This window comes from Rhinoraja longicauda, chromosome 16 (genome assembly GCF_053455715.1).
Source record: "Rhinoraja longicauda isolate Sanriku21f chromosome 16, sRhiLon1.1, whole genome shotgun sequence".
Taxonomy (NCBI): Eukaryota; Metazoa; Chordata; class Chondrichthyes; order Rajiformes; family Arhynchobatidae; genus Rhinoraja; species Rhinoraja longicauda.
Genome location: NC_135968.1, coordinates 18,630,041 through 18,651,922, shown reverse-complemented (window position 1 = coordinate 18,651,922; position 21,882 = coordinate 18,630,041). Strand labels below are relative to the sequence as shown.

Genomic DNA, 21,882 nt, shown 5'->3' with positions numbered 1-21,882 from the left:
CTGTTGTGAATGCACTGCTACTGTGCTAAGGCGCAGGCACCTATCTTTCCCTTAACAGTGTAGGAAAGAACTGCAGATGCTGGTTTAAATCGACGGTAGACACAAAATGCTGGAGTAGCTCAATGGGACAGGCAGCATCTCTGGAGAGAAGGAATGAGACCCACATTTTGGGTCGAGAAGAAGGGTCACGACCCGAAACGTCACCCATTCCTTCTTCCCAGAGATGCTGCCCGTCCCGCTGAGTTACTCCAGCATTTGGTGTCTACCGTTCCCTTAACAGTGCCTGTTTGTCCCACTGGTGCCGCTGTTCCTCATCAGTCTGTGTGTGAGCACCAGCCCTGCCCTGAGGGAGTGCATCTGACACAGATTGACGGGTTAGGCCAAGGCCCAATTAACTGTGCGAAGAAGGGCCCCGTTCTAAAACGCCATTGAAATGTCCTCCAGAGACACCACCTTACCCACTGAGTCTTTGAGTCATACAGCGTGGAAACAGGCCCTTCTTGCCCACGCCGACCAACATGCCCCAACTACACTAGTCCCACCTGCCTGCGTTTGGCCCATATCCCTCTGAACACATCCTATCCATGTACTTGTTCAAATGTTTCTTAAATGTTGTGATAATCACAACAAAATGTCCTTGTCCAAATGGTTGTCAAATATTGCCTCAACTACCTCCTCCGGCAGCTTGTTCCATATACCTCCCACCCACTGTGTAAAAAAAATTGTCTCTCGGGTTCCTATTAAATCTTTTCCGCCTCACTTTAAATGCTGGAGTTACTCCAGCACTTTGGTTTTTTTTGTAAACCAGCATCTGTAGATCCTTGTGTGCCCATTCCCCTTCCCACAGGAAGCATAGGATCTTTAATGGGAAACCAATTGCATTGATCCCTAGTTCCTCAGTTACTTAATGAACATCACTAACGGAAATTCAGAAACAATTAATCCTTGACTTGAGTAAAGTGCAAAATGCTGAAGTACTGGAGACGCAAGGAACTGCAGATGCCGGTTTTCAAGAAACGACACACAATGCAGGAGTAACACAGCACTTCTGAATGAGAGTCCCGATCCGAAACGTCATTGTCCAAGTGTGGGAATAATTTGGTGGGTCAAGAGAGTTTTATTATATGTTCCGAAACGGAACAATGAACTTTTCACTTACAACAGTGGGCGGCACGGTGGTGCAGCGGTAGAGTTGCTGCCTTACAGCGAATGCAGCGCCGGAGACTCAGGTTCGATCCTGACTACGGGCGCCGTCTGTACGGAGTTTGTACGTTCTCCCCGTGACCTGCGTGGGTTTTCTCCGAGATCTTCGGGTTCCTCCCACACTCCAAAGACGTACAGGTATGTAGGTTAATTGGCTGGACAAATGTTTAAAAACAATTGTCCCTAGTGGGTGTAGGATAGTGTTAGTGTGTGGGAATCGCTGGGCGGCGCGGACCCGGTGGGCCGAAAGGCCTGTTTCTGCGCTGTATCTCTAAATCTAAATCTAAACAGATATGCAAACATAGTACTCTGTAAGCACCATAATAAACAACAACAAAACATTGGTGTATAAAACAAACAAACAATAATAGCGCAAAGACAAAAACAATGCCCACCACGTCTATGTAGTATAGAGCTTATTTGGATGTTGTCGTGTTTAATAGCCTTGTGGGTGATGGGAAGAAGCTGCTCTTGCACCTGGATGTACCATTTTCAGGCTCCTATACCTTCTTCTGGATGGTTGGAGTGAAATGGGAGTGTGGCCAGTGTGGCCTCTTTGAGGCAGTGGCTCCTGTAGATCCTTCGATGGTGGGGAGGTCAGTGATGGACCGGGCAGTGTTCGCTTTTTGCAATCTTCTTTGTTCCTGGGCCGTCGAGTTGCTGAACCGAGCCGTGATGCAACCTGTCTTCAGATCGACCCAAAATGTCTCCTGTCCATTCCCTCCACAGATGCTGCCTGACCCACTGAGTTACTTGGGCACTTTGTGTTTTGTTTAAGATTCCCAAATTTGCAGTTCCATGTGTCTCCAATCCTTGACTGTTGAACTACAGATGCAGTCTCTGGACCTTTACTCGAGGCGAGTTGGGTTTATTGTCATATATATGCACAAGTATGGTGTGGTGCAGGTACAATGGAAATCTGGCCTGGAGCAGCATCACAGGAGTCAAGATTCAGACAACGCACGAAGTAAAGAGATTGTCCATACATTAAAAGTGAATAGAACAAAAACTAAAACAAAAACAAGACATTAATGCAAAAATACCCAGTTGAAAAGCAAGTCCACAGTAGTTCCAGAAGTAGTCCGTATTTTGTCATCTGCAAGATATGTGCTCTGCACAGTTCATGGATTTAATAAGGACATAATTTTCCTTTTTCGTAGCCTACTATAGTGCTCTTAAGTTTATGAATGTGTTCTTCTTTCAGATGAGCATCGGTTGAACAGTGCCAAACTCTGCCTGATCATACTCACCTGTATAGCGGAGGTGAGTACAATAAATATGCTACTGCATTCACACAGATTTGGCGCATTATAAGGTACTTGCAGCAACTCCACTATGCATGACCGAGGCAGGTATAATATGGATCCTCATGCTCATCCATCATACACTCCCATGGCAGGGACAGCACGGGTTAGGTACAGAGTGAAGCTCCCTCTACACTGTCCCAGGGCAGGGACAGCACGGGTTAGGTACAGAGTGAAGCTCCCTCTACACTGTCCCAGGGCAGGGACAGCACGGGTTAGGTACAGAGTGAAGCTTCCTCTACACTGTCCCATGGCAGGGACAGCACGGGTTAGGTACAGAGTGAAGCTCCCTCTACACTGTCTCATCCAATTCTCCATGGAAACATTACGTATGCAGAGTAAAACTCTCTCAATGGTGTCCTGTCAAACATGCCAGGGCAGTGTCAGCACAGATTAGATTAAAGTTTCATCGCATCTATTCAAAATATGTCTCAATCTTGGCTTCAATGCTCTTGTGACTCTTAATTCTTGACTTTATCTGTTATGGCACCCGGAGGCCATTCAGCCCACATAGGCCATGCTGAAAGATTTAACAGGAACCTGTTGTGTAACCTCTTTACACAAAGGGTGGCGTGTGCATGGAACGAGCTGCCGGAGGAGGTAGATGAGGCAGACACTATCTTAACGTTGAAGAGACATTTGGACAGGTACCTACATAGACTAGGTTTAGAGGGATATGGGCCAAGCGTGGGCAGGTGGGACTAGTGGAGATGGGCACATTGATGGGCATGGGCAAGTTGGGCCGAATGGCTCGTTTCTACACTGTCTGACTCTACGACTGTTTCCCAGCATTACAATCCCAACGGTCCAATTCCCCCTCTCCTTATTTCCCCGTGGCTCTGTAACCTGGTCTTCTTACTGGCCATAAACTCCCTTTCCTTTCCTTTTGTCACTTGAGGGGCAATTTACAGCAGCCATCTAATCATCCCACGTAGCCCCAGGGAGATCGTTCAATCTCCACACATACTGCAGTGGAAGTCAGGATCGAACCACAATTTTGAATGTGTGAGGCAACAGCTCTGACAGTTATGCCACCATGCCACTCTCTGTAAGACTGTAACTGAGCCTGTCTCTAACTATGTTTTACTTGGCTTTCCGGTTTGTTGTGTTACAGGATCAATACGCAAATGCCTTTCTCCACGATGATAACATGAACTTTCAGGTCAACTTGCACAGAATGGTGAGTGTGATGTGGACGGGACCATTATCCTGGTGGGGAGATACTCTGGAACTACTCAGGAGGGTTGAAACTAGTTTACTTTAGAGAAACAGCGTGGAAACATGCCCATTGGCCCACCGGGACCAGGCCGACCAGCAATCGCCCATATACTAGTTCTATCCTACACACTAGGCGCAATTTACAGAAGTCAATTAACGTACAAACCTGCATATCTTTGGAGTGTGGTAGGAAACTGGAGCACCCAGAGAAAACCCATGCAGTCAAAGGAAGAGCATACAAACTCCGTACAAACAGCACCCATAGTCAGGATCGAACCTGGGTCTCTGGCACTGCAAGGCAGCAACTCTACCGCTGCGCCAGCAGGGGTGTGGGACCCAAGCAGTTGTGGAATAGATGAGAAATTTGAGGCAAATACAAAGGTTAAAGAGGGCACATTCAGTTGACAGGACAGGCCGGAGCATGGCAGGGAGTGAGGGAAGTCTGATTGTTTAATCTGCACTTATTGTAATGCAAGATGCTGCAAAGTGGCGTAGCTGGTAGAGCCACTGCCCCACAGCGCCAGAGACTCGGGTTTGATCCTGACCACAGGTGTTGTCTGGCGTTTGCACGTTCGGACATTCACAGACGATTGTGGAGGTCAAGTCATTGGGTATTTTTAAGGTAGAGATTCACAGATACTTGATTGGTAAGGGTGTCAAGGCTTATGGGGAGAAGGCACAAGAATCAGATTGGGAGGGAAAGATAGATCAGCCATGATTGAATGGTGGAGTAGACTCGATGGGCCGAATGGCCTACATCTGCTCCTGTGACTTATGAACTTCTCCCTGTGACCATGTGAGATTCCTCCAGGTGCTCCGGTTTCCTCCCACATCCCAAAGACATGTGGGTTTATAGGTTAAATGGCTGCTGTAAATTTCCCCCAGTGTGTAGGGATAGAATGTGAAGGTGGGATAACATAGAACGAGTGTAAATAGGTGATCGATGGTCGGCATGGACTCAGTGGGCCGAAGGGCCTGTTTCCTTGCTGTGTCCATAAGCTAAACTGGTGCAGGAGGAGTTCGGCATGCTCGCCTTCATCAACAGTCAACAGTCAACAGAGCTTTATTTGTCATTCGGTACCAAGGTACCGAACGAAACTACATAGCAGTCACACAAAAAAGAAAAAGAACACAAGACACATGACCCCAACACAAACATCCATCACAGTGACTCCATCGGTTGGGGTGTTGAGCTTGGACATCATGTTACAACTGTACAAAACATTGGTGAGGCCACATCTGGAGCACCCTGTGCAGTTCTGGTTGCCGTGCTACAGGAAGGATGTCATTAAAGTGGAGAGGTTGCAACAAAGATTTAAGGGAATGATGGCTTAATTTTCTTTTGAATCAGTCCCGTTTTAAATTCTCAATTACCTTGCAGCCCATGAGACACCGGAAGAAGGCTGCAGACAAGAACATCCCTTCACGGCCTCTGGTCTGTGCAGTGTTGGGTACGTATTGCACCAAAACCTTTTATTTAGCCTCTTCATGTCTGACTTCAGATCAGAACTTTCCGAAGAGAAACACATGATTTTGATGCCGGCCATTAATAATGACAAGGATCAGGCGTGCAATTTGCTCTGGTCTGGGATTTAGATTGTATTATATCCATTTTAGATGATCTCTATCACTGATAAGCATGATTAGGTTGTCTCAAGATCTCCTTCAGTCTGAGGTGCCAGTGATCGAGTGCCATTGTAAAGCTGGGAACATACACTGCTGTGTGATTACTGATGTGAAGCTGCTTCTGGGGGTTTGCACTCGAGAGTGCTTGACTCACTGAGTTTGCTTAGCAGAGTCCAGCGAGTCAAGTTCAAGTTTATTGTGCATGAAGGAACTGCAGATGCTGATTTACACCGAAGATAGACACAAAATGCTGGGGTAACTCAGTGGGTCAGGTAGCTACTCTGGAGAAAAGGAATAGGTCTCGACCCGTAACGTCACCTACTCCTTTTCTCCAGAGATATTGCCTGACCCACTGAATTACTTTATTGTCATATGCACACAAGGTCCATGCTCCAGAGAAGGACAGTCCAAGTCCAACCCCTCCTTTTAGCTAATACCCCATTATCCAGGCATCGTGAATCCTTGAGGAGGAATGCGGTGGAAAAGGAAAAAAGGAAGTGAAAGTGTGAATCGACAACAATCTGTGACGCTTTGGGAATCAGCGCTGGGTTTGATGTGGAACTATGTTGACATCCTGTCTCATAGAATGAAAGGAGATTGCGGTTCACAGCTGCTTCTTGCACTTCCAAGCTCAAGGCTGTTGCATATTACCAACAGTCGATGATTGAGCGTTCAGGTATCCCTCTTGACGGTTCTATAAAGGGATGTGCTGTCGACTACATTATCACATGAATGCAATCTGGTTTACAAAGAAACCATTTCTGTTTCTAATGCTGCGGCCTCTAGTTAAAGCAGTTTGTTAACTCTCTGATGGCTCATCAGTAAATTTGGGCTGTGCTGCGGCATATATCTCTCCCCACTCACTGTTGTAGCCAAATGACAACGCGCTGGAGGAACTCAGCGGGTCAGGCAGCACCTGTGGAGGGAATTGACGGGCAATGTTTCTGATTGGGACCATCTACATTTCTTGCTGCTTCTGCAAGGCCACCAGCATAATCAAGGAGGAGTCTCAATGCGAACACTCCCTCTTCTCCCCTCTCCCAACAGGCAAGAAGTACAGATGTTTGAAAACACCAACCTCCAGATTCAGGGGCAGTTTTTCCCAGCTGTTATCAGGCAACCAAACCGTCCTCTCACCAACTAGAGAGCGGTCCTGACCACCCGTCTGCCTTATTGGAGACTCTCGGCCCATCTGTAATCAGACTATATTGGACTTTATCTAGTGCTAAACGTTATTCCCTTTCTCCTGTATTTGTTCTCTATGGGTGGCTTGATTGTAATCATATATAGTCTTTTTGCTGACTGGATCGCACACAACAAAAAGCTTCACACTGTACCTTTGTCAATACACGTGACAATAAACTAAACTAAACTGACCCCAAATTCTCTTTCGCCAGTCTGTAGAAAGGTTCCAACCCGAAATGTCATCTGTCATTTCCGTTCACAGACGCCGCCTGACCACTGAGATCCTCCAGCACTTTGTGCTTTGCACAAGATTCCAGCATCTGCGGTTCCTTGTGCCTTCACTATTGAAGCAACATGAAGTGGGATAGGGGTGGTAGATGTACAATTATTCTTGATATAGATTGGCAGAGCGTTGGAGGAATGAAATTGATTTTGAACCCAATTACTATTAGATCAAATAAATGAGGAAAAATTGATTGCACTGGTAGCAAAGTTGATGCTTCATCTTATTGAACTGGCACAAGAACCGGAGAGGAGATGAAGGATTTTTTTTCCAAGCTGGAATGCTTTGTCTGAAAAACTAAAAGCAAATTTAATAGAACTTTCAAAAGATGAATTTGATTGATTACTTGAAATGGAAGAAACCTGCAGGGTTGTGTGGAAACAACAGACCAGATTGACAGATCAGAGCTCTTGAATCGTAGGAATAAGATTTTGATCCAATTGAGGAAGTAACTGCCAATTCCAAAACGATGAAGCACTTCAAATAGGTATTCATGTTCGACCCTATCAAAGGCTTTTTCAGCATCAAGTCCTACCACAGACGCATCTGGTGCCTCTTTCTTTGCATGTATAATATTCAACACTCTACGTATATTATGGAAGCCCTGTCTTCCTTGAATAAAACCATTTTGATCTAGCGCAACAATAGATGGCAGGTGTTTCTCAAGTCTCCGTGCAAGAACTTTTGCTATTATTTCCACATCGGAGTTAATCAAAGAGATAGGGAGAAAGGATTGACACTTTGTGGAGGGCTTTCCTGGCTTTAATATTAAAGTTATCAGTGCATTCCGTAGTGAAGGTGGCAGCTCACCCTTTCCAGCCGATTCTTCAAACATGTCTAATAATGGGATGAGTAGCTTGTCCTTAAACCTTTTATAAATATCAATAGGTATACCGTCTGGCCCTGATGCCTTTCCTCCTTTCATATTGACAATGGCCTCTGACAGTTCTGATAATACAACTGGAGAATTAAACTCATCTTTGGCTCCTTCTTCTAGAACAGGTATCTCTAACTGGTCTAGGAAGTTGTGGAGGGTCTGTGATATGGCTGGACCATCTGATGTATAGAGTTTTGAGTAGTATGATTGTAAAATATTGTTAATTTCTTGTGGATTTATTATTGTTGTCCCTTCCTCAGATTCAATTTCCAAAATTGATCTTTCATTTTGCAATGATTTTAAACGCCAGGCCAGTAGCTTCCCTGCCTTCTCTCCTTGATCATAAAATGTCTGTTTCAGTTTCATTAGGCTGGATGCTGCTTTATTTGTGGACAATTCATTGTACTGTGCTCTGAGAATTGCCAATTTCTGTCTGGTCTCTTTTATATCGTCAAGATTAATTTCTATCTCAAGTTCTTTAATGTCTTTTTCTAACTCTATCAATTTCAGATGTTGTTTATTTGAACTGCTACTTGTATAACTGATCATTTGCCCTCGAATATAGGCTTTAAATGCCTCCCATCTAGTTGAAGCAGAAGTTTGAGTTGTATTCAGTTGGAAATAAGTATCAACATTTTTTCCAACAAATTCGAGGATTTTTTTATCATGTAACCATCGTGGGCTTAATTGCCACACAGTAAGGCCTCTACTAGCTGTCCTAATGGTATAATTAACTAGTAGTAAAGCATGATCTGAAATGACAATACTTTTATACACTGAATCGTTCACACAGGTTTAGAAATGAGGAAATAATCTATGCGTGAATAGGAATTATGAGTAGCAGAGTGACATGAATATTCCCGCCTTGAAGGATTTTTATATCTCCAAAAATTAAAGGTTCAACTCACACATAAACTGTTGTATTATTTTCCGACACTGCATATGAGAAGTATCCACGCCTGAGGATTTATCCAATTTTGGATTAAGAGTACAGTTAAAGTCTCCTGCTATACAGATGAAACCATGTAATGTTGATAAAGTAAGAAACAGATTATTATTTTAAAAATTATCGTCGCTATTAGGGCCATATACACGCACTAAATTTATTTCTTAATTTAGTAATGAGCCCTGGATGATTACAAATCTGCCTGCTGGGTCCTGTATGGTTTTATGAATCCGTAGTGGAACAGATTTGTCCACAAGTATTGCAACTCCTCTTGTGTAAGAGGAATATGAAGCGGATATGACTTGACGTGGCCATCTCCTTCTTAAAGGGATAAATTCACCAGAAAGTAAATGAGTTTCTTGAATGAAAACTAGCTTTGTTTGTAGCTGCTTCAGCCTAGACATTACTTGCTTTAATTTCACTATCTTCTAAGACCTCTAACGTTCCATGAAATCATATTTATTTTAGTATCACCGCTCATGATATAATCTGTAAACTACTTTATTTGCAGCCGTCCTTTTAACCGTGCCTTGTGGTAATATAAGGAGTGTGCCTTTAAAACAAAAGAACAAACAGGACAAACATAACAAAACAAAAACATCTCCCCAAATGAGACATTGAAAAATCTCTGTGCAGCTGAATGCGCACATTCCTCCCTCCCACCCATTCTGCAGGACCTCGATTAGACTGTAGTCTGATCCTCCAAGAGGAGCAGTTTAACAACTGACACTCTGAAAACAAAAAGAAATATAATCGGACTTGTTCCGACGAATTGTATATTAATGTGAAAGAAAAAATGAATGTAACAAAGACCTTAATACACTCGACTAGTTATCCGTTGGTTTACATTACTCTGAATCAAGTTTTGTAAAGCTCACGAAACATGTATTAATAACCGTGACCCTCTGTTGATACTTAAGTTATCACAGACTCATTGTTAAATTATTTTGGTAGTTATTCCTACCATTACATATTAATTTACCACAAAAGCGGACCAAAAGCTCCGCTGCTCGCCGCTCTTCAGCTGACCGACGACCCGATCATGATGACTGGGGCGCTCCTTCTGTAACATTCGGATGAAATCCTCAACCAGAGCTGGGGAACTGAAGTAGTGCCAGCAGCCGTTGTGTAGAATCCGCATTTTCACCGGAAACAAAAGTCCAAACTCCATATTCAAATGGCGCAGTTCTTGTTTCACTCTGTCAAAAAGTTTCCGCTGTCTTTGAACTTCAGCCGATAAATCCGGGAAGAACATAACGTGGCTGTCTCCAAAAGTGACTGCATTTTTCAGGCGTGCTGCTTTCATCACTCGGTCTCTCTCGGTACATCAGGAATTTCACAAGGAGAATCCTTGGCCGTGTCCCACCGGACCCAGCCTGGATTTGGGGCATCTTGCCTATCCTGTAGGCTTGCTCGATGGTCACTTGTGGTCCTACATCCATATTAAGAGCCTTAGGCAGCCACTCCATTAAGAATGTAAGTGCATCTCCTTTCTCCGACCCCTCGGGTAATCCAACCAGTTTCAGGTTTGAACGGCGTTGGTGGTTCTCCATCTCTTCCACCTTTAAGGTTAGCTTCTGGACTTTCTTCCGTGTAGCACCGGCCTCCGTTGCTAGTGATGTAATTTGGTCCTCCGCCGTGTTGATGCGGGTCTCTGCCATTGTGAGTCTTTCGGAGAAAGCTCCTATAGCTTCTTTAATCCCTCTGCTAGAGGAAACTACTTCTTGTAACTGTGTGGAAAAGTCATTTCTCAGCGCTTGTATGGCTGACAAAATCAGACTCGTCATGGCTAGTCTCTTCTTCAGCTAGCATTTCTTTAGGGCCAATTGAGTCCGCATGTCCCTCCTGTAGCATTTCAGCATCTGTCTTTTTCTGGCCTTTAGCTCGGCTTTTCGACATCATAAGAACTATGAATGTCTTAATAAATGTTTAGGTCATAAATAGTTTAGTCTATATGCCGGAATATAAAAAAATATTTTGAATTCGACGGAGCCTTGCCTGTAGCATTTCAGCATCTGTCTTTTTCTGGCCTTTAGCTCGGCTTTTCGCTCGATTTTTCAACATCATAAGGAATATGAATGTCTTAATAAATGTTTAGGTCATAAATAGTTAGTCTATACGTCAGGATATTAAAAAATATTTTGAATTCACCGGAGCCTTGGCCCACACGACTGATCAGTTGAACGTCTTAACCGGAAGTCTCCCTAATCCAGGCAGCATTATGATAAACCTCCTGCACCCTCTCCAAAGCCACCACATCCTTCCTATGATGGGGTGACCAGAATTGCTCACAATATTCTAAATGTGGACAGCTTATATATCTGTTGTGCTGTTGTAAGTAAGAATTTCATTGTTCCATTTTGGGACATATGACAATAAAACACTCTTGATTCTTAACACGACAACTCTATGCCACTACTAGAAAGGAGATGAGGAATTTCTTTAGCCAGAGTGTGGTGAATCTGTGGAATTCATTGCCACAGACGGCTGTGGAAGCCAAGTCATATTTTTAAAGCCGAGATTGACATCTTCTTGAAGATAGACGCAAAGTGCTGGGGTAACTCAGCCGGCCAGGCAACATCTCTGGATGGGGACGTTTTGGATGGGAGCCCTTCTTCAGACTGAAAGTAAAGGGGAGGGACTTGACAGGTTCTTAATTGTAAGGGTGTCAAAGGTTATGCGGAAAAGGCAGGTGAATGGGGTTGAGAGGGAAAGATAGATTGACCATGATTGAATGGAGGAATAGACTTGATGGGCCGAACGGCCTGATTCCGCTCCTATGACATGACCATGAACTTTTGGGAAGGTTATTTGCTGATTTTACAAGATACATAATTCCAGAGCCACAGAAATGAAGTTAATTGTTAACTGCCCTTTGAAGCGACTTAGCATACCACTTAATTCAGTAGGAAAAAAATGAGTGCCTAGTGTCTTTCCCTAGGGACTGAGATCATTGTGGTGCTGTCGCAGTTGAGATCAATTTGCCCAACATAGGCTGAAGATTGTAGCTGGCCGCGCGTGCTATGAATAGCTAAAGTCTGTGCAAATCAAGTGAATTAAAAAGCAGCCCCCCTTGAAGAGGGAATGCAGTCCAGTTTTGAGTTTGGCTGCATCTATTAATTATAGCCAGTGGTGAATATATATGAATGAATTATACTAAATTCAAATCTAATACAGCAGCATGAGAAATTAGGCTGGCTACCTTGGAATAAAACTAATTATGGAAATGTAAAAGTGGTATCAAAATTATTGCACCTTTATGGAACTGTGGAATACATGAATACTTCGGTCTTTCCCTTTTTGAATCCACATATGTTATGATATAATATTATGATTTGATATTTTAATGGAAGGATATAATTATATATACTTTTTGTTCAAAACTAAGCTCATTCTTGCTTTCTGGCCACATTATTCCATACAGGCAAAGTGGTCTTGCTGAATATTAGCTCACCGGCAATCCAAGAACGGTTGGCGTAGACGTAAATTTTGGGGAAATGTAGATATTCTGAAATGAAATCAAAATGATTAAAGTGTCATAGATTTGTGTTTTGAGTCTCCTTAGTTGCTGCCCCCTAGTTAGTGAGGTCAGGCGCCATAGAGTATGAGGGCTAACTGATATGTCAGCCTATGTCTAAATGATGCCAGGGACTTCAGCAGAAACAAGGAACTGCAGAGGCTAGTTTACAACAACAAAAAAGATACAAAGTGCTGGAGTAACTCAGCAGGTCAGACAGCATCTCTAGAGAACATGGGTGGGGGACCTTTCAGTTAAGGACCCTTAGAAGGGTCACAACCCAAAACATCACCTAACCATGTTCTCCAGAGATGCTGCTGGACCTGCTGAGTTCCTCTTGCACGTTGTCTTTTTTTTTTCAGACTTCAGTCAGCTAAAGTCTCTTTGCAGAGACATAAGCACATAACTCCCAGTCCAGTAAATTAGAGAGTACGGCACTGTCAGAACTGCATCCTTTCTCTGCTCTCAGTTTGATGAGGAAGGTCACAAATCTCTATTGTGAGAGGAAAGGTTCCTGGCCTGTTTTTAACCTTCATCTACCATCACTCAAGCAGAATATTATATCGTAATCTCTGTGGGAATTTACTTTTTAAACGTTGCTTGCTGTGATCCTGCATTGGATCAGTGACTGTGTCTCCCAATTGTGTCATTGATTGTAATGCTTCGGCATGCCTTGAAGTCACAAAAGATGCAATGGAATTGCTGACCTTTCTGCCATCTGTGAAATCTATCCCCCTGCCATGCGCACAATTGTGGTTTGCAGTTAAGTGCACCTTTTTGCGCTGATATTTTTGGTGGCCTTGTGTTAAAATTCTCTTTAATTTCAGATTCCACCAGTGGCCTTGCCTACTCCCTGTGTCCTCTAGATTTCCCAGTTTCTTCCCAGCTATTATCAGGCAACTGAACTATCCCCTCACCAACCAGAGTGCGATCCTGACTTCCATTTACATCATTGGACAATCTTTAAGGACTTTATCTTGCATGGTCATAGAGTACGAAAACAGCCTCTTTGGACCAACTTGCCCACACTGACCAACATGTCTGATCTATACTAGTCCTGTTTGCCTGCATTTGACCCATATCCCTCTAAACCTGTCCTATCCATGAATCTGTCTAATTGCTGCTTAAACATGTGATAGTCCCTGCCTCAACTACCTCTTCTGGCAACTCGCTCCTTACACCCACCACCTTTGTGTGAAAAAGTTACCCCTCAGATTCCTACAAAATCTTTCCCCCTTGCACTAAATGTTATTCCCTTTATCCTGTGTTTGTACACTGAACAGCTTGATTGTAATCATGTATAGTCTTTTTGCTGACTGGAAAGCACGAAACAAAAAAAGCTTTTCGCTCTATCTCGGTAAACATGACAATAATGAACTAAACTAAACTTTCCAAACCAGTGAGATACCTGCCTTCCTTCAATATTGTCTTCTGAGATGCCTCTGAATTTGATCACAATGTCATGAGACATCAGCTTGCGCATGCAGTCAAAACCTGACCCAACCTTGGTGTAACCGAACCCGATCAAGTCCAAGGACTTGCCTTTATCTTGATAACAGAGCCTCAACCATCAAGACCTACTCAACTTGTATTGGGTGCTTGGGCTCTTTGTGCGATTACTCTGGTGTTCTCAGCAACCCCCAACCTCGCCTCCCTTTTGTGTAGGAAGGAATTGCAGATATTGGTTTATACCGAAGCTAGACACAAAATTCTGGAGTAACTCAGCGGGTCAGGCAGCATCTCTGGAGAGGTATCTCCAGAGTCCGAAGAAGGATTCCAACCCAGGTTGCCTATTCTTATTCTCCAGAGATGCTGCCTGACTCGCTGAGTTACTCCAGCATTTTGTCTATCTTGCCTCCCTTTTCCTCCTTTAAATTCAACTTGAACCCTTCTACTATCTGGTCCTCGCACATGGCACCAGTATGCTTTTTGTGCCAGACCTTGAGCGGTTTAACAAACTTGATTTGTTTTTTTCCGGAGTGTCGGAGGCTGAGGGGAGACTTGATAGAAATTTATAACATGATGAGTGGCCAAGATAGGGTAGACAAGCAGAACCTTTATCCCAGGGTAGAAGCGTCAAAGACGAGATGTCAGAGCTCTAAGATGAAATGGGAACGTTTAAAGGAGATGTGTGGGATAAGTTGTTTTAAGCAGACAGTAGTGGATGCTTGAAATGCATGGACAGGGATGGTGGTGGAGGCAGGTAAGGGACTTTTGGATAGGCATGTGGATTTGCAGGGAATGGAAGGATATGGATATGGCAGAGGAAATTAATGGCATCGTGTTAGGCACAGACATTATAGGGCAAAGAGTCTGTTCCAGTGCTGCACTGTGCTATGTTTGAGGCTATGTTAAAGGTGCTTAATAAATGGAAGTTGTTATCTTGTAGTCAGGCCCATTGCACATTTAATTATTTGTCATATTATCCAACTCAACTGTATTACCTGAACAATGCATTTGATAGTTGCCTTTGAAAATGGCTTGTCCTTTTATATGGTTTTCCTTTTTAATAACTTTATTCGTCATGTCTTCAGAATTTACGAGGTTGCAGGCATCCGAGTGCTGCAACTATGCTGTTAATCAGTTCTTCAGACTTGCAATGAAGAGCAATTAATTCCTCAATGAGCTCCTTGTCCGACAGGCTCACTTGCTTATTTATAGTTGAGTTGACGTGTGCTGTATATTTACAATGCCGCAAATGTCTATATTGAACATTACCTCAACAAGAGGTGACAGCGAACCCAGATTGGTCATCTCGGCGATCAATCTCCTCGCCACTGAGAGAAGCGCGAGTAATGGAGCTGGATCGACGGGAAATTTATGTGTTGCTGGTGTTTTAAAACAGAAGATGGGTGCAGTCAATGCCACAGAGGATTTGTGAGCGGGCTGCCTTTGTAGGCTCGACCCTTCCAACAGTTCTGGTGCAAAGCCAACAGCATTTCTGCAGCAGATGAGAGATTGGGCAGAGGGAGAGGAGGGGGTGGACGAACTTGCCATCCATACAGCATCGTGCTGCACCTTTCAAATGCAGTCGTTAAGCGAACAGCTCCGAACGAGGTAACATTGTAAATTGCAAAGTCAGCAAGACGGGTGATTAGGTGGAACGAAGCCAACTTGCAGTCACATTAAAAACATATTTCATTCTGTTTTTCAGATCTAATGGTGGAATTTATGGTCACGCATATGATGAAAGAGTTCCCTATGGACCTCTATGTGTAAGTTCAGCATAATTTACTCATTCTAAAGCAAAGTACTGCAGATTCTAGAAATCCAGAACAAAAAGGAGATACTCAGCAGTCAGGCAGCGTCCGGGGAGGGGGAAGTAATTAACACTTCTGGTCAACAACCTTTCATCTTAAAAGCAATCGGAAGACGCCACGATAGATTTATGGACTGGTCCCTTCCACATTTCAAAAGAGATTTGGAGAGGAAAGGTGAAGACAGATATGAGCTACATCCAGGCAAATGTGACTAGCCCATAATGCCAACCTGGACGGGCTGTTTCTGTGCTACATAGCACTACGACTCTATGACATACTGGTGCAAAGCCAATAGCACAGTCTCTTGTAACCATGATGGTGACGTGGGGAGAGGTGGAGACAGGGTAGTTTGGAAGCAGAGCTCCATAAATTTGAAGATGCTATTTAAACAGCTGAGAGTCAGGGTGGCACAGTGGCAGCGTGGGTAGAGCTGCTACCCCACAGCATAAAAATCCCGGGGATGATTCTTACCTTAATGACCGTCCTTGTGGAGTTTGCACATTCTCCTTGTGACATCACAAAGACGTGTTGATTTGTGGGTTAATTGGGCCTCTGTAAATTGCCACTCGTGTGTATGGAGTGGATGTGTAAATGGGATAATAGAACTAGTGCGAATGAGTGATCGATGGTCGGCATGGACCTCAGTTGGCCAAAGAGCCTGTTTTCATGCTGTATCTCTAAAATAAACTGAGCTAAATTACTGTAATATGTACCGAGTGCACTGAGGTACAATGAAAAGCTTTGTTGGTATGCTGTCCGATCAAATTAGATAAGACCGACATAGGAACAGAATTAGGCCATTCAGCCCATCGAGTCTACACCATGGCTGATCTACCTTTCCTTTTCAACCTCATTCTCCTGCCGTCGCCCCATAACCCCTGATACCCTTACTAATCTAGAACTTATCAATCTCTGCCTTAAAATTTTCTGAATTCCACAGATTTGCCACCCTCTGACTTAAGAAATTCCTCCTCGTCTCCATTTTGAAGGTACATTCTTTCATTCTGAGACCATGCCCTCTGGTTCTAGATTCTCCCATTACTGGAAACGTCCTTTTCATGTCCATTCTATCTAGGCCTTTATAAAACGATATGTATAAAACTATACGTGGACACAACCCAAACTCTAAGCTAAACTCTATTAATTTTCATTATTATGTAGACAGAAAGAGCTGCAGATGCTGAGATGCTGCCTGACCTGTTGAGTTACTCAGCAATTTGTCTTAATTTTCAGACATTTCCGTTTAATTTGTTGCCCATCCTCCTGAAACCACCTCCTCGTCCTTAAGTCAGTGCCTCCCTGCTTGTCGCGTGCTGGGCTAATTGTGCTCAGCTGCAGTCTTTTGGAGGGGCATATGATTTGAAGTCCTGAGAGACTCCATAAAATTCAGAAGATGGGAGGCTAGTCTTTCCCTGAGACCTGGTTATCCAACATAATCTGCAGATCAAACATGGGACTTTCACTGTCGCTCAGCACAGTGCTGCAGTTGCTGAATATGGATTGTGAAAAGGAACCATTGGTAATAATTTATATGGCATCTGTTTGAATGGATGAATTAAAGTTTGGGTAGCCAGAATGCACATTAGCATTACTTAGTGCACTGAGATTCTCTAATCTACTTACTGCAGCACAGTATTTCTGAAAGCATTGATTAATTGCTTGCTAATTTCTACTTTTTAAATCCCTTCTTTCACATGAATCCTCTACTTTCTTCCATTTCTATTATTCCTCCTGTTGCTTGCTTATTTGTTCACTCAAGTCTAAAGGTTGCCCGATATGTGTGCTGCACAGCTGGTTTAGAGATCCAGAACAGGATTTTTGCTTGCTCACAATCACTGCCTGCTTCTATCCTCCCTCTTCCCTAACCCTTCCACCTCTTGTCTCCAACACTAAATACACGTCATTTGTTGCATTCAACTCTGTCAGCTGCCTCTAGTCAATCAGTGGTTCTTTATTATCACGTGTATCAAGGTACGGTGAAATTATTTTTTTTGCATGCAGATCAGTAAGATTATTGCCAGACATAAGTACACCCCAATTAAATATAGAATTTCTGGAAACAGCACACTGCGCGCTTATGCAAGAGTCGCCAGGTTTTGGCGCAGTTTTCATAGTCCCACCTGCAGCTGGCCATAAAGGCCCGTGGCAGCCATCGCTTCCATTGGGATCGTCCAGCGAGCCATCGTGCCTCTCCTCGCCCGGCCACCTTTCAGCCTTCGCGCTCCCACAGCCGACCTTGAAGGTGCGAACGGTAAAACCCTGGGATTTACTTACCGGCCTTTTGTTACCGGCCTTTTGTTACCGGCCTTTTGCCACCGGCGGTGACTCCCTCCACCCTCCCCTCAGATTCTTGGTCCTCGAGGAAGAGCAGGAGCCGGGCTTGGCGGCTTCCCTCTCCAGGTAGGTTCCTGGATCTCCGGCTGAACCATCTTATCACCAACTAGAGAGCGGTCCTGACCTCCCATCTACTGCATTGGAGACCCTCGGACTATCTTTAATCGGACTTTACTAGTATTTATCTTGCACTAAAGGTACCCTTTATTGTGTATCTGTACACAGTGGACGGCTCGATTGTAATCATGCATTGTCTCTCTGCTGACAGGTTAGCACGCGACAAAATGTTTTCACTGTACCTTGGTGCACATGTTAATAAACTAAACTTTAAACTTCAAACTTACTAGGCTGAAAAGGTCTAGATCTTGTGTTTTTCTCCCATTTCCCTTGTAATCTCTCAGCTCCCTTTGCCAATGATACACCCCTGTTGTTCCCTTGACACTCAGTGTCAATAAGTTACTGAACACACTACCTCCCTTCACAGTCCCTGCGCTAGCTGCCATTGTAATCAGTTCCCCCTCCTGGGTTGCTGTACTCTGCTCCCTTTACTTGCGTAGAAGTCCACTGTCACTTCCCATCCACCAGATCCACTCATAAACATCACTGCACCTCAAAATAAATCCATACACAGCATTCCCACTGGTCCATTTAAGTTTCATTCCAGATTTTAGCCCCTCCCACCACACTTGATTGAAGTGTAAAACAACAAAGCAGCATTCTCCCATATCAGTCCCTCCACTGTCAATTGAAGGACACTTAGTATTGAGCATAGAAGTTGGGAGGTCATGTTTGTTATGTAGGACGCTGGTGAGGCCACATTTGGAGTATTGTGTTCAGTTTAGGTCACCATATTATACGAAAGATGTCAAGCTGGAAAGGGTGCAGAGAAGATTTACAAGGATGTTGCCAGGACTTGAGCACCTGAGCTATAGGGAGAGGTTGAGCAGGCAGGGACTCTACTCCTTAGAGCGCAAGAGGATGAAGGATGATCCTTTAGAGATGTAGAAAATGAGAGGAGGAATAGATCGAGTAAACGTACAGTCTTTAGCCCAGAGTAACGGAATCAAGAATCAGAGGGCATAGGTTTATGGTGAGGGGAGAAAAGATTTAATAGGAATCTGAAGGGTAACTATTGTACATAAAGGGTGGTGGGTGTACGGAACGAGCAACTAGAGGAGGTAGTTGAGGCAGGTATGAAAGCAACATTTAAGAGACATTTAGACAGGTACATGGACAGGATAGGTTTAGAGGGATATGGGCCAAATGTAGGCAGGTGGGACGAGTGTAAATGGGGCATGTTGGTCATCGTGGACAAGTTGGGCTCAAGGGCTTGTTTCCACGCTATATCTCGAAACTAAAACTCTAAACTCTTAAGTACTTGTGACAATGAAGAACCATTGAACCAATACTTTCATCAAGCTCTCGGTTACGTTTTGCTTTGACCCAGGGTTGATTTACGCCTGTTGTTATAACACTTCTCCTTTGCTTACTTGTAGGCGGTGTGTTCAGATTGTTCACAAACTCATCTGCTATCAGAAGAAGTGTCGAGTACGATTACATTACACCTGGCGCGAATTCTGGTCAGGTGAGCATCCTCTTGTTCATAGCTAGACTACGTTATGGTACCCACAGGATCTATGATCAGATATGCACCTCTTCCTAATCAGAAGCAGGCCGTTTGGCCAATGCAGTGATTGCCGGCCTTCAACACAGCAGACCTTTCAGTCCTCATTCCCATTTTGTTCCCTGTCTCCTATTCCTTGCCAACTATTCCTCTCTTACGTGCCCATCAACTCCAGTTGATTCTTTTGCCACTTACCTCTGTCGTTGTGAGCAACCGTTTAACCTATTAGCGAACCTACCGAATAGTTTCTTCAATGCCACTTTCTTAACTGCATGCCTTTGGGATGCAGAAACCACACAGGAAGAACATGCAAACTCCACACACACAGCAGCGGAGGTTAGCTGGGTCTTGAACGGCCTAGTGGGCACAGCTGGTGGAGCCACTTGCCTCACAGCACCAGAGACCAGGGTTCGATCCTGACCTCCAGCACTTGTCTATGGAGTTTGCATGTTCTCCCTGTGACCGCGTGGGTTTCCTCCATGTGCTCTGGTTTCCTCCCACATTGAAAAGACGTGCAGATAGAAAACATTTGGATCGGCATATGGATATGCAGGGAATGGAGGGATATAGAATATGTGCTGGCAGATATGAGGTGATCTTGGTATCATGCTCGGCACAAACGTTGTGGGCCCAGGGGCCTGTTCTTGTGCTGAATTGTTCTATGCACTGATTTGTAGATTAATTGGCCTCTGTAAAATTACCCCCCTTGTGTGGGGTATGGATGTGAAAGTGGGATAACATAGAACTAGTTTGAGCAGGTGATCGATGGTCGACGTGGTCTCGGTGGGCCAAAGGGCTTGTTTCTCTGCTGTATCTCTAAATTAAACGAGACTAAACTATGAAGCAGTAATGTGATATGCCTCCTACTAAAGCAGAGCAACACTGTCTCGTGACTGGACTAAAAATCCAGAGATTAGAGGGATGGATTCACAATCCTACCAGGGGAGGGAATTTAAATTCAGTTAATTGAATAAACATGGAATTCTCAGTTGAGATATCTGTGAACTTAACAACTTGTCATAGAGCCACATAGTCATACAGCCCCTTCGGCCCAACTTACCCATGCCGACCAAGATGCCCCATCTACAACTGTCCCACCTGCCTGCGTATGGCCCTTTCCCCTCTAAACCTTTCCTATCTATGTATCTGTACAGATGTCTATTAAATGGTGTGATAGTATTGCCTCAACTACCTCCATCTTAAAAATATGACCTTTGGTCCTTGATTCCCCTACTCTGGGTAAAAGGCTCTGTGCATCAATCCTATCTATTCCCCTCAGGATTTTATACTCTTTAAGATTACACCTCGGCCTCCTGCGCTCCAAGGAATAAATAGAACACCATGATAATTGTGTTAAAAAAAAAAAGCATTTTGATAACATAAGTTAAACTCTGTCTCGACCCAAATGGCGTCAATCCATGTTCTCCAGAGATACTACTTGATCCACTGTGTTACTCCAGCAATTGGTATCTTATATTGTAAACCAGCATCTGATTTATGCAAAGACATGCATATTAGGCAGCACAGTGGTGCAGCATTAGAGTTGCAATCTTACAACACAGAGAACCGGGTTCGATCCTCACTACTGGTGCTGTCTGTACAGTGTTTGCACATTCTTCCTGTGACCATGTGGGTTTTCTCAGGGTGCTCCGGTTTTCTCCCACACTCCAAAGATGTACAGGTTTGTGAGTTAATTGGCTTCTGTAAAATTGTAAATTGTCCCTCGCGTGTAGGATAGTGCTAGTTTTAGGGGTGATCGCTGGTCGACACGGACTTGGTGGGCCGAAGGGCCTGTTTCCATGCCATATCTCTAAAGTCTGAAGTCTAAATTTCCTGTGTCTCTCTTATAAATTATTGGCCTTTTGATGGAGATGCTGCCACTTTGTATAACCTAGCTCTGCATTCCTTCATGGGTTTCACAGCTGACAGAACCTTTACTTTGAAAAGTGCCTGGTGCTGCAGGTTTTAATTGCAGAAGTACCAGCCTCTTCCATCATCCTTACTGTGTGTTAGACTGTAGTGGATGCTTAATGTCTTTCCACTCAAGCGGAGAGCAGCCTGTCAGTCACAAGTCAAAAACAGGAACGTCTTTATGTTGTCAGGGGGGAGAAAAGGCTTTGCAGTGCAGGGTATAGAATATATTGGCGAGGATTAGCTAAAGAACTGACAACAGAAAGTAAGTATAAATGATTCGTTTTCAGGTTGGCAAGGTTATTATTAGTGAGGTACCACAGGGATCAGTGTTTGGCCCTTAACTGTTCACAGTTTATATTAATGAGTCGAGCGAAAAGACAGTGTGTCACAATCCAACTTTGCCGACGATAGAGGAGAAAGTGAGTTGAAAGAAGCGTGCCAAGAATTTGCAACGGGTGAAAGATAGATTAGAAGTGCAGGGAAAGAAGGTGGCAGATGTAAGGTTATTCCCTTTGGTAGGAAGAATAAAAAGCTGAATATCTTTTAAATGGTGGGAAAAGTGCTAGGATGTTACACGTACCCTAATGTGAA

The 21,882-nt window shown here is 43.9% G+C and overlaps 1 protein-coding gene across 2 annotated transcripts in view; it reads left to right on the top strand.

Annotated features, from left to right (window-relative positions):
* Nucleotides 1-21,882, top strand: part of armh3 (armadillo like helical domain containing 3) — a 123,596-nt gene that overhangs the window by 37,293 nt on the left and 64,421 nt on the right. For both annotated transcript variants that reach the window (XM_078413349.1, XM_078413350.1), the window contains 5 exons: nt 2,408-2,466; nt 3,622-3,687; nt 5,107-5,176; nt 15,314-15,374; nt 19,250-19,338. In XM_078413349.1, the coding sequence (XP_078269475.1) occupies nt 2,408-2,466; nt 3,622-3,687; nt 5,107-5,176; nt 15,314-15,374; nt 19,250-19,338 (345 nt within the window). The remainder of the gene's footprint in view (nt 1-2,407; nt 2,467-3,621; nt 3,688-5,106; nt 5,177-15,313; nt 15,375-19,249; nt 19,339-21,882) is intronic.